This window comes from Mytilus trossulus, chromosome 8 (genome assembly GCF_036588685.1).
Source record: "Mytilus trossulus isolate FHL-02 chromosome 8, PNRI_Mtr1.1.1.hap1, whole genome shotgun sequence".
Taxonomy (NCBI): Eukaryota; Metazoa; Mollusca; class Bivalvia; order Mytilida; family Mytilidae; genus Mytilus; species Mytilus trossulus.
Window position 1 is genome coordinate 61,072,245 of NC_086380.1, and position 12,177 is coordinate 61,084,421.

Sequence of the window (12,177 nt, forward strand, 5' to 3'; positions counted from 1 at the left end):
AAATATTTCATCAAAGATACCAGGCTTACAATTTGGTAAATAATGTGAATAAAAGATCACCAAACTCTTCATTTCTTACCTTAAACAATTTGATACAACATGATATATAGAAGAGGGCCGAAAGATACCAAAGGGACAGTCAAACTCATAAATCTAAAACAAACTGACAACGCCATGGCTAAAAATGAAAAAGACAAACAGACAAACAATAGTACACATGACACAACATAGAAAAACTGAAGAATAAACAACAGGAACCCCACCAAAAACTAGGTGTGATCTCATGTGCTTATGAAGGGTAAGCAGATCCTGCTCCACACGTGGCACCGTCGTGTTTCTTATGTGATAACAAATCCGGTAAATAGTCTAATTCGGTAGGTCACATTCATGAAAGGGAAGGGGATTGTAGTAACGACGTAAGGAACATATCCGATATCATTTGTGAAACGGTTATTCCATAACGGTCAACCAACTCGTGATGACGTCCGTAAAATTAACGAAGGGATGATTTCTACTTCACCATTTGGAACTCTTGGTTTAATAGCTTCCTTGTGAGCAGCAACCCTCCATCAAGAAAATCATGATAGGAAATGCAAGCACGGGAATATCGTATCAATTGGGAGATATATACCCCGTATGCAGGTGCTGCTGGAATGTTGCTACTTAGAAATGGAAAGTTCACAATTGGAAAGCTGAAATCATCTCTTTTGTCGTAAAGTTTTGTTTTCAACCGACCCTCATTGTCAACTTCTAGATGTAAGTCAAGATATGAAGCCGACTTAACTGTATCTGTTGTATCCTTTATCTCTAGTTCGATGGAATAGATGCGTTCCACATAGTCACCAAATTTAGAATATGTCATAAATAACCAAAAAAAAAATCAATAACTAAATTATTCAACATTGGATATGTCAACTAAGAAAAATAAATTTATAAAAAAGTCTACCTTTTCTTCTAAAAGAACTCAGTTCTTCGTGTATTATTTAATTCATATGCACAATTCGGATTAATTTTTTGTCAACCAGTCGCATATAAAAATGATTAAACTTGTTTTATTTTCACTCCTGAGAGAATATTACGACAGTTTCCAAGCTTCCCAGTATATCCCGTCATTTTCAATCATTCCACCATTGTAATACTTCCCATTTAGGTTGCCCTCAGTACACAAGTTGAACCACCAACCAGCATGTTCTATCTCTCCACAATTTTTATGGGATGATCCATCATTGTCCCTATCCCATGTTGAGAACCCATATCCATTTGGTGGATATGTTACATCTGGTGCAGTAAGACTGTCTCCTAAGATTGAAACTTGTGATAATATTGATGGTGATTATTGCCAATTAATTTGTTTTAACACAGGCATTATATTACCAATGTTATTTTAACTGATCGGGTGGAGCTTATGTTTTAATTTGCATTAGGACAATCTATTTGAAGATGTGTGTGATAAGGATGATTGCCGTCATACTTATTATCGAATTCTAATCACCTATCGGTGTCATCAAACGCATATACAAAAGAACTGAGTGAATGATATGGAACAAATAACGGGACACTTCATTGATGGGTTTATCCCTAAACTCCTGTTTGTAGGTGGACTGGTCTAAAATAAGCGAACTTCTTAAACCCCGCCCATTCAAGTGAAATAAATCTAATAATACTTTGTGTAGTTCGATAGAGAATTGTAATGTTTTGACTTAAATATAAATACATACCTTGGCAACTGAAATGTTTTCCTTTTGCGGGAAATGTTTAACAGAATCGGATCTCAAACCCTTTATAATATTTATATATAAAGGAAACAATATTTCTATATGTAGAAATTCTTTTTGTCGGCTAATAACATTGTCATTCTATTAGACCATTCATTTCTTTAGTTCAAAGTAGAACGTTTCCGACAAAAAAAAATATCAATAAGATTAAATGAATATATGAACACAATAAAGATAAATAAATAATTAAAAAAATCTCTGAATAAATATCCTTCAAAGTAAGGGTCTCGTGATAATATATTTTACATTACTACGAGACAAAATGCCCTTCAGATAAACTTTTGGTGTGCAATTCGCATTTTGTTCAAACGTGTACGTGCTAGATTTTCATGATTTCATCCACAATAGTAAGATTATATTTTCCTTTTCCTATAACATGTATAAGCTTGCCTTGCCAAACGGGAAAAACGTAAGAGCTATTATCCTCTTTTGGTTTTTGATTTTGCCATTTTATAAAGGACTTTCCGTTTTAACTTCCATTACTGTTCGTTTTTTTACCCGTTTTTGGCGACCGTCGTCTATCGTTTTCGCTGACCTAAAGATTTAAAGGGAAATTCCGCGATTTTTTACTTATCATCTAATTATGTTCATCTTAAAATAAAAAACACATTTGCAAAGTTTTAAATTTATATTCCTTCTAATAACGGAGAAAATCAAGTATTTGTAACTTTTTTGGTTGAATTCTCGAGTGGGTCGTTACGTTTTAGCCCGATTTGTTGAATTCTGGGAAAAAAATAAAATCTGTTTAAATCTTATAGCTTATCGACAATAGACGTCATTAAAAGCGCACAGCTGACGAATGGTCGTAGTTATTAACCACAATATAAGAATGATCGAAAATGAATATGCATGTACCGTTTTGTATTGATTGAATTAAACTCCTATAAAATTATCTCTATTAAATGTTTTCGAATAAATTTCATTAAATATTGTTGAGATTTTTTTCATAAAATATTTATTAAACATTTTTACTGATATTGTTTTGATAATCATTTCAATGCAACTAATGTGTGAGCAGAGTGTGTATATTATTTTGTAAAGGTCACTGTATATTTCTCGGCTTGAGGTCATTTCGTTTACCTTGTAGCTATGTAGCCGCAGTGTGAGTTCAAGCGTACACAGATATGAATGTTGTTATTTGGAAAGGATAAACAGAAAGTATTAGAAAGAGTATGCTGTATTTAATTTAATACACTAAGATTCAATACACGATGAGAATAAAGATACAATAATTAAATTGTGTAAATTAATTGAAAATAAAATTCAGATTCGTAATTCCGAAAGTGTATAAAAATAAAAGGAAACGATTTTTGATTACTTTCTTAGCGGCAATTGGCGTAAAGATTCAAATATGAAGTAAAACATAGTAGTTTTAATCTTTAATAAAAACAAAATGCAATATTACCCAATTTGATATACCGTTGCACATCTGTTTGATATCATTGACTTTACCGGAATTTCTTAACTTGTATTCAAATCTGACTGTGTTTAAATGCTAATAAAACTATCGCACTTTTAAAGTTTTTAATTGATAAAAAATACAACATAGAACATGCATGATTTTTTTTTTAGTTTCTTTTTAACGTTTCATTCTTACATAATTAAATTCATTTGACAATCATTTACACGAACTTTTTGTGAAAAGAATACCAATTATCTTAGCTAAGGCATTACTTTTTTTGAGGATTTTTGTACATCTTTTTTTTAAATTCTATGATAATATTTGTGCAATGTTGAACATGATAGCCGTCATTAATCCAAATAAGTAATACAGTAGTTGTAATAAAACTTATATCTTAGTCATGCATAACTGATATTGACGAATTTAGAATAGTTCGTCCATACATCGTTGTTCTTGAAACAATCATTATTAGTATACATGTACGTTTCCTGACGTATAAGCGCCATTTAGGATGAGCTCCAGAGAAGGCAGACTAGTAGCGTTTCGTTCGTTTGTTTGGTGGGAAAGGAGAGGAAATGCAACCACTTGTACAGATAAACGACAGAATTATCATACAAGCATTTATAGTCAACACAATCAGAAAGAGTTCCCATCGTTGGACGGGGAATATGAAGGCTTCCAAGAACGAACAAGTGACATGTCTAACTCTGAACAGTTAGAAAACGGACTATCGACATCGACCGCTTGTTCTTGATATTTGAAACTGCATGCATATATACGTATACGTTTATGGTAGTGATGAGTTCTTGCGTTTGACAAAAAATAAATTGCTTCATGGTTATATCTTGCCATACGTTTATATTGGTTTGTAAGTTGATTACTCAAAATCGTTATTTGAAAATCCTGTTTGTGAGATGTAGATTCATTTCAATACAGAAATTTCGTCTATATATATAAGTTTCACAGGTGTATAACACGGAGAAGCTCTGAAGGTACATTACTTCCATTTTGTTTGGGTGTGAACCATCGATGATTACAGCAATATCAAAGAATAAGATGATGATGGTAGAAAGAACTATGGGCGTCAAGTGGCAAATATTACATGCATATCGGACCATGAGTTGTCAATCTGTATGAAAATATTTCCAATACAACCATATTATTAAGAAGGATTGTTTACATGTTATACTCTCGTACTAGTATTACAGGGTTCTTATGGCGTTCACCTTTGACACACATCTTTTTAACGATGTTTAAAAAAAAGACAGAACCAATTTAATGTCATATTTCCCTATTTTTTTTAAATATAACTAAAAGTCTTTTATCCGACAAGAATATCCCTATTTAGCAGACAAGTAATTTATTCTTTTTTCTGTTATTGAATACCATGAAAGAAAATAAATCCCGAAATTAATTTGAAACTTTGATACTCAATAGTTTCCCGGCGAAATATTCACATCCCTTGGGGATAATTAGTTTCGTCCAGTGGCATATATATAACAATTGTGATGACGAATTCTTTCCTTTGTTCGAGAACAATCTTATTGAAATATAAATCTGTGATTTTACTATGTCCACAACTTCAGTGAACCAAAGCAAAAGTTATACATCGACCTGTATTTAAATCAAATTCGTTCTCTTCTTCTTCTTCTGGTATACAATAGTCTATCGACTTTCGATGATAACATACTGTTGGCAAACGTGGACTAGTCTATTTCAAAACTTTTACCCCAATTTATTCAAAATATATGTTTTTTTTCTTATGTTCAATGTATACTGAATTTTAATGTGCGTATTGTTATGCGTTTACTTTTCTACATTGGTTAGAGGTAGAGGGGGAGGGTTGAGATCTCACAAACATGTTTAACCCCGCCGCATTTTTGCGCCTGTCCCAAGTCAGGAGCCTCTGGCCTTTGTTAGTCTTGTATTATTTTAATTTGATTTTCTTGTGTACAATTTGGAAATTAGTATGGCGTTCATTATAACTGAACTAGTATATATTTGTTTAGGAGCCAGCTGAAGGACGCCTCCGGGTGCGGTAATTTCTCGCTACATTGAAGACCTGTTGGTTACCTTCTGCTGTTGTTTTTTTATTTGGTCGGGTTGTTGTCTCTTTGACACATTCCCCATTTCCATTCTCACTTTTATGTATATATTTTGTCTATCCCAAATTCACGTATTTGGTTTTGCTGTTATATTTGTTATTCTCGTGGTGTTTTGTCTGTTGCTTGGTCCGTTTCTGTGTGTGTTGCGTTTCGGTGTTGTTTCGTTGTTCTCCTCTTATATTTTATGCGTTTCCCTCGGTTTTAGTTTGTTACCCCGATTTTGTTTTTTGTCCATGGATTTATGAGTTTTGAACAGCGGTATACTACTGTTGCCTTTATTTAAATTGCGCTATAGTTCCGTAACTTTCTACCCAGTCGTATAAACGAATCGTCGACAAGTGCCTACATTTTTTTAAATCAATATTTCTGGTGTGTTCCAATCCGTCCTTCACTATTGACAATGAGTATATATTACATTTTCCCAAATTCACCCTTGGAAAAAATATTTAAATAGAATTTAATTTCATCAAATCTTATTTTTAGGGTATTATTTATATTTTTATGAATAATATTCTTTACACCAGAAATGTTATTTATAAACAAGCGTATGAGTTTAGTACTGACAAGTAAGACAGAGTTGTATATTATACATCTGATAGTTCAAAATGGAAAGTTATAAGTTATCGGCCGTGTACACTGATCAATACCTGCAGAAGTGAAACGATGCATGAACTTGCAAGCCCGACAGGAAATCGCTTGAATACCTGGACGTGTCACCTCACACCCCTCACAATACCTTTGGAAGTAATACCTTTAGCCATGCTGGTGGTCAGATGAGGGAAAATCAGAATTTATTTGAAAAAAGTTTATTACTTTAAAGAATTATGAACAAATTAGATTTTCGAAAACAATTTTCACGGAACATTTTTTTATGATTTCAACTTTGACTTTTTACCTAATTCCAATATCAACAGTTTAAAAACAACAGACCATGGTAATTTATAAAATTAAGAATATTTTCCGTATCAAGTTTGTTAGTCGGATAAAACAACCGTACGATTGACAAGATATCGACACGCAATTACGACTACATCGGTTACTGTAGTTTTGTTCCTTTGTGGTTTATAGACATATCGTTGTTATTATTCGGGAAAGAAGACAAAATGGCCGAACGCAGAGAATTGATACTCTAAATTTAAAATCGATGGTGATCGCTTATCTAGCAGAATAAAACTTTAATATCTATGAATTTGAGCATTTTTTTACAGAATGAACATAATATCAATTTTTGATTTTTTTCCGAAGTTTCCCTTTAACAAAATCAATTTTTTCTGAAACTTTTTTTTTTCAACGGGAAAAAAAAACATTGGTCACAAACATCCTTTAATGTTATCTTTTAAAATCTTCCCAATTAATAAGAATTCCATGAACATACACTAACACCAAGGCTAAAATAGATCAAAATGGTGGAATTGTCTGTTATCTTGGAAAGCGATAAAGATTCATTATTAATTGATAAAAACTTGGACCAATTAGAAAAATGCGGCCAACAACAATTAACACAGTACAATTCAGCATATGAAAAAAAATTACTAATAGCATAATGAATTGTAATACTTTTAGCAAAAATTGCATTGTTCTTTAATTCAACACTACGAGTGCACAACTTTTTGGAATTTTGGGTCCTCAATGCTCTTCAACTTTGTACTTGTTTGGCTTTATAACTATTTTGATCTGAGCGTCACTGATGCTTTTTATGTAGACGAAACGCGCGTCTGGCGTATTAAATCATAATCCTTGTACATTTGATATCCATTTAAACCACTAGTTCGAGGCCACCGCTGGTGGACGTTTCGTCCCCGAGGGTATCACCAGCCCAGTAGTCAACACTTCGGTGTTGACATGAACTTCAATTGTATGGTCATTTGTATAAATTTCCTGTTTACAAAATTAAGAATTTTTCGAAATACTAAGGATTTTCATATCCCAAACATAGATTACTTTAGCCGTGTTTGACATAACTTTTTGAAATTTTTAGTCCTCAATGATCTTCAACTTTGTACTTCTTTGGTTTGATAACTATTTTGATCTGAGCGTCACTGGTGAGTCTTTTGTAGACAAACGGTCGTCTGGCGTATAAAATTATAAGCCTGGTACCTTTGATAAATATTGTTTACAACTATTGGGTATAAGCAAATGCTGATGGAGTTATTCTCCATGAGGGTATCAAAATTCCAGAAGTTTCTGTATCGACATGAATTATAAATTATATGATCATTCTTATTTTTTTTAAAATCTTTTTGAAATACTAAGTCTCATCTTTTTCAGGAATATAATACCTAATCTGTAGTTGGCAAAACTTTAAGGAGCTTGGGGTCCCAATTTAACTCTTCTTTATTTTGCATTTTTAATTGATGCTTTCATTTGAGCGTCACTGATGAGTCTTATGTAGATGAAACGCGCGTCTAACGTTCAAATATGTAATCCTGGTATGTATAATCTTTTTATGTACAGGTCACCTAAGATAAATCCCCCGTGTAAAATATTAAATATCTTGATTTTTTATAGCAAAAATCAAAGTTACGTAAAGTGTTATCAAAATTATCAATTGAACTAAATCTGTAAAGCTCTTCAATGGGAGTGGCCATAAACAGTTATTTTTTAAGAATATGGGAACAAGTTTGGTTTTTGGTGGGGTTCGTGTTGCTTAGTCTTTAATTTTCTAGGTTGTGTCTTCTGTACTATTATTTAAAATTGAGAACGGAAATAGGGAATTTGTCATAGCGACAACAACCCGACCATAGAGCAGACAACAGCCGAAGGCCACCAATGGGTCTTCAATGTAGCCAGAAACTCCCGCTACCTGAGGCGGTCTTCAGCTGGCCCCTTATAAATATGTATACTAGTACAGTGATAATGGACGTCACATTAAACTCCGAATTATACACAAGAAACTAAAATTAAAAATCATACAAGACTAACAAAGGCCAGAGGCTCCTGACTTGGGACAGGCGCAAAATTGCGGCGGGGTTAAACAGGTTTTTGATATCTCTGTCTGTTTGTCTTTTTATTTTTAGCTATTGCGTTGTCAGTTTATTTTCAATCTATGAGTTTGACTCTCCCTCTGTTATCTTTCGTCTCTCTTTTGTAACAAAAGGGGGTCAATTGTTGCCAATCGAATACATTCGAATCTTCTAATTTTGAAGTCGAAGGGAACGAATAAACGTGTTATTCTTATCTTAGGTTCGACTCTTCTGAGGTCGATTGTATCGTCGTTAATCTTGAATGCAAAAAATACGGTATGCGATAAGTGTGAACTAGGTATTTTGAAGAGTGTTCCTTTTCGATATGACACTTTTTGATTGTGTATTCAATATCTATAATTGTTGCTCCCTCATAATAATTTAAGAACAAATACAAAATATTCGTTGATAAAATCAATACACAAAAACCTTAGGATTCATCTAACTACGGCTCGGGTCATTTAAATGCGTTTTGTGTTTGTATTTCAGGTCAAATATGTTCAACACACTAATGTTCTGCTTGGACGATCAACAAAGATGTTGATTGCCGTTCCCCATAAACACATGATGAAAATGTCATTCCAACTGTTATACAACAAAGTATGTTAATACAGATTTAAATTCTTTTGGAAAGAATACATCTGATTTGAATTTTTATTATTAAGTCTGCATCTTACGAACCTCTAGACATCGGGGTAAATTGACATTTATTTTACAACGACGGGACGATTAGACTTGAATCAGATGTGGATACTAAGCAATTCCAATCAAGTACATATAATCTAAGACTCTAGATCTCTCATCTTGCAATAGTACTAAGCATTTGACTTTTTCTACACTTTACACAATTATTCCCCATTCCAAACTATAACAAGACAATTTGAAAGAATTGGTATTGCTTTCGTTCATAAAAAGAGAATGGCGAGCATAGATACCAATATCTTGTCTTGGGGAGAGATTAATCCTACTTTGTAAAGGATCACTCTGATTCAAACCAAAAATTATCTGAAACTGACATAATCAAGATGCTTGATTTTTTTATTGACAACATATTTGTTACGTTTGGAGGACGTGTTGTTAAACAGACTGTCGGCATTCTAATGGGAACAAATTGTGCTCCATCATCTTGCCGACTTGTTTCTTTATTAATATGAGGCTGACATCATACAGGAACTTGTTAGGAAGAAAGATTAGAAGTTAGCAATATCCTTTAACTTTACTTTCCGCTATATAGATGATGTTCTCTCACTTAATAATTCAAAATTCGGTGACTATGTTGAACTCATCTATCCCATCATACTAGAGATACAGGATACAGCAGATACAATTAAGTCCGTCTCATATCTTGACTTACATCTAAAAATTTACAGTGAGGGTCGATTGAAAACAAAACTTTACGACAAAAGAGATGATTTTACCTTCCCAATTGTGAATTTTACATTTCAATATTCCAGCCTACATACGGAGTATATATCTCCCAATTGATATGATATTCATGGGTATGTGTTTCCCATCATTGTTTCCTTGATAGAGGGTTTCTGATCACAAGGAAAATGTTAATAAAAGATTTCCAAATGTTTAATCTTAAGTTTTCTATGTTGTGTCTTGTAAAATAAAAAAAGACAGACAAATAATATGTGTACTATTATTTGTCTGTCTTTTTTTATTTTTTAGCCATGCCGTTGTCGGTTTATTTTCGATCTATGTGTTTGACTGTCCATCTCGTATCTTTCGCCACTCTTTTACATTTTCTCTACTTAATTGAGTTTTAAAATCAGCAGAGTTCGGCTCATAAAAGGGAAATATTTTAAAGGGACCGTTCAGTTACTTCGACACATCCGCGTTTTCGACACAAGTGAATTCAACACAACGATGTTCGACTTATGGTTCGGTTCGTTCACATCCTTAACTCTCAAATATTCGGCTTTGAGCGTTCGTGAATTAAGTAAACCCAGCAAGAAAAGCGCTTCAAACTCATGAAATTCATACGTGCTATTTTCAATTTTTATATCCTGTCGCTGACTTTAATAACATATGACAGTTTCGTGTTTATTTTTCAATTCAGGAACAACACGTAAAGAGATGTATACTAATTTTTGAACTTCCAATCATGTGTGTAATTGAAAGACGGTTGACGTATCTGTAAAACTAGTTAACAGCATTGTCAAGCACTAAGTAATTTAGAGATTCCGCTTTGTATATTCTTAAAGATGCCAATGCACGAATGACGAAGATGAACAAAACTATAAATTGACATTTCGAAGCAAAAAAAAACCTTTAGGATAAATCATAACAAAGTCTTGTGTAGAACAATGTTTTTAATTTCAAAACTGAAAATCAAATATCAAACATGCAATAAAACAAAGATAAGAAAGAGAAATGAATATACAGTCTTCAATTGAAATAACTGTCAATTAATGATATAACGACGATCTAAATCGGAGTCATAATACATTGTTAAAACATTTCATCAAAGATACCAGACTTACAATTTTTTAAATAATGTGAATAAAAGATCACCAAACTCTTCATTTCTTACTATTACCTTAAACAATATGATACAACATGATAACTAGCATATGTCATAAATAACTAAAACAAAATTCAATAACTAAATTATTTAACATTGATAAATCAACTGCGTAAAAGAAATTTATATAAAAAAGTGAACGTTTTCTTCTCAAAAGAACTCAGTTCTCCGTGTATCATTAATTTGTATGTTCAATCTGTATCTAATGTTTCCATCAGTCACTTATGAAATTTTTTTAAACTTGTTTTATTTTCATCGATACACTTCTTAGAGAATAGTGCGACAGTTTCCAAGCTTCCCAGTATATCCCGTCTTTCTCAATCATTCCACCATTGTAAAACTTCCCATTTAGATTGCCCTCAGTACACAAGTTGAACCACCAACCAGCATGTTCTATCTCTCCACAATTTATATTGGATGATCCATCATTGTCTCTATCCCATGTTGTGAACCCATATCCATTTGGTGGATATGATACCTCTTGTGCAGTAAGGCTATCTCCTGTAATAAAGTACAGTTAAATAAAATATACCTTGTAATGTATTCTTTTCTACATTTTACTTCATCACAAACGCTTTAACAAAAACCTTTTAAGAAGCCTTGTTGGCGAAGCCGTGTAAAAAATAAACAACAATCGTAAGACTGTTAACACTGATTTTTTTAGTAACAACCCGCTAAAGGTCGGTGCGGTCTTTTCTGATCGAAGTTTTTAAGATTAGGTCATTTTTTCCTCTCCGAAGTACCATGTTTTATTTCGACATCCTGACATCCACTTATACAAATTGGTAATATATCAAAGATTATTGAAAGAGGAGTTAAACACCAAACATCAAATAAAAAATTGAAAGCATAACAAGTATTACTCTATCAATACTTGAGGAGAGACGAACAAATTATGTATTAATGTATTGATTTATTAAGAGTATAGATCTTGGTTTAGGGAGATAACTTTGTAAATCAGTTGTAAATGCGTCTGTAAAATTCAAGTTTCATCTTTTTATTTTAAGCAATTACCTGAAACAGATTAGAAATAATCAATGTAACCTAGAAGCTTAAAATATATCTATGAAAATAGTTGACACAAACCATCTGTGGATTTAAAGATAATTTCCATTAATGAAGTTCTATCCCTTTATTATTTGCATGTTTTTTATCACTCTTGCGCTATATCGTTCATATCATTTTATTTTGATAGAGGAAGTCGGAGTGCCCAAAAAGAAAACTGACAACCCTAATCAATATGAATCAGAGTCAAACTCGTATCTGCCATGTGGCGGATTCGAACGTGATTCGAACGTATAACAGTCTAGTGTTCAGGATTTTGACTACTCAAACCACGTGGAAACTGGTGTAACAGTGAACACGATCTTCAGATAAAGAAATTGATGGTGATTTGGGTTGA

General features: G+C 32.8%; 1 protein-coding gene across 1 annotated transcript; it reads right to left on the reverse strand.

The window, feature by feature from the left end:
* Positions 1–1,075: 1,075 nt before the first annotated feature.
* Positions 1,076–11,889, reverse strand: LOC134727844 (fibrinogen-like protein 1). The gene is made up of 3 exons (XM_063592237.1): positions 11,862–11,889; positions 11,160–11,276; positions 1,076–1,299 (listed from the first exon to the last, which is right to left on the reverse strand). Exons 1-3 carry the CDS (start codon positions 11,887–11,889, stop codon positions 1,076–1,078), a joined length of 369 nt encoding a protein of 122 aa, XP_063448307.1.
* Positions 11,890–12,177: the final 288 nt, after the last annotated feature.

Excerpts from the sequence above, each read along its gene's own strand:
- LOC134727844 (XM_063592237.1), bottom strand. The coding sequence starts at position 11,889 with ATGGAAATTATCTTTAAATCCACAGATG. Across the intron at positions 11,277-11,861 it reads TATCTTTAAATCCACAGATG|GAGATAGCCTTACTGCACAA; the intron begins GTTTGTGTCAAC and ends ACTTTATTACAG. Across the intron at positions 1,300-11,159 it reads TGGAGAGATAGAACATGCTG|GAGACAGTCTTACTGCACCA; the intron begins GTTGGTGGTTCA and ends TTTCAATCTTAG.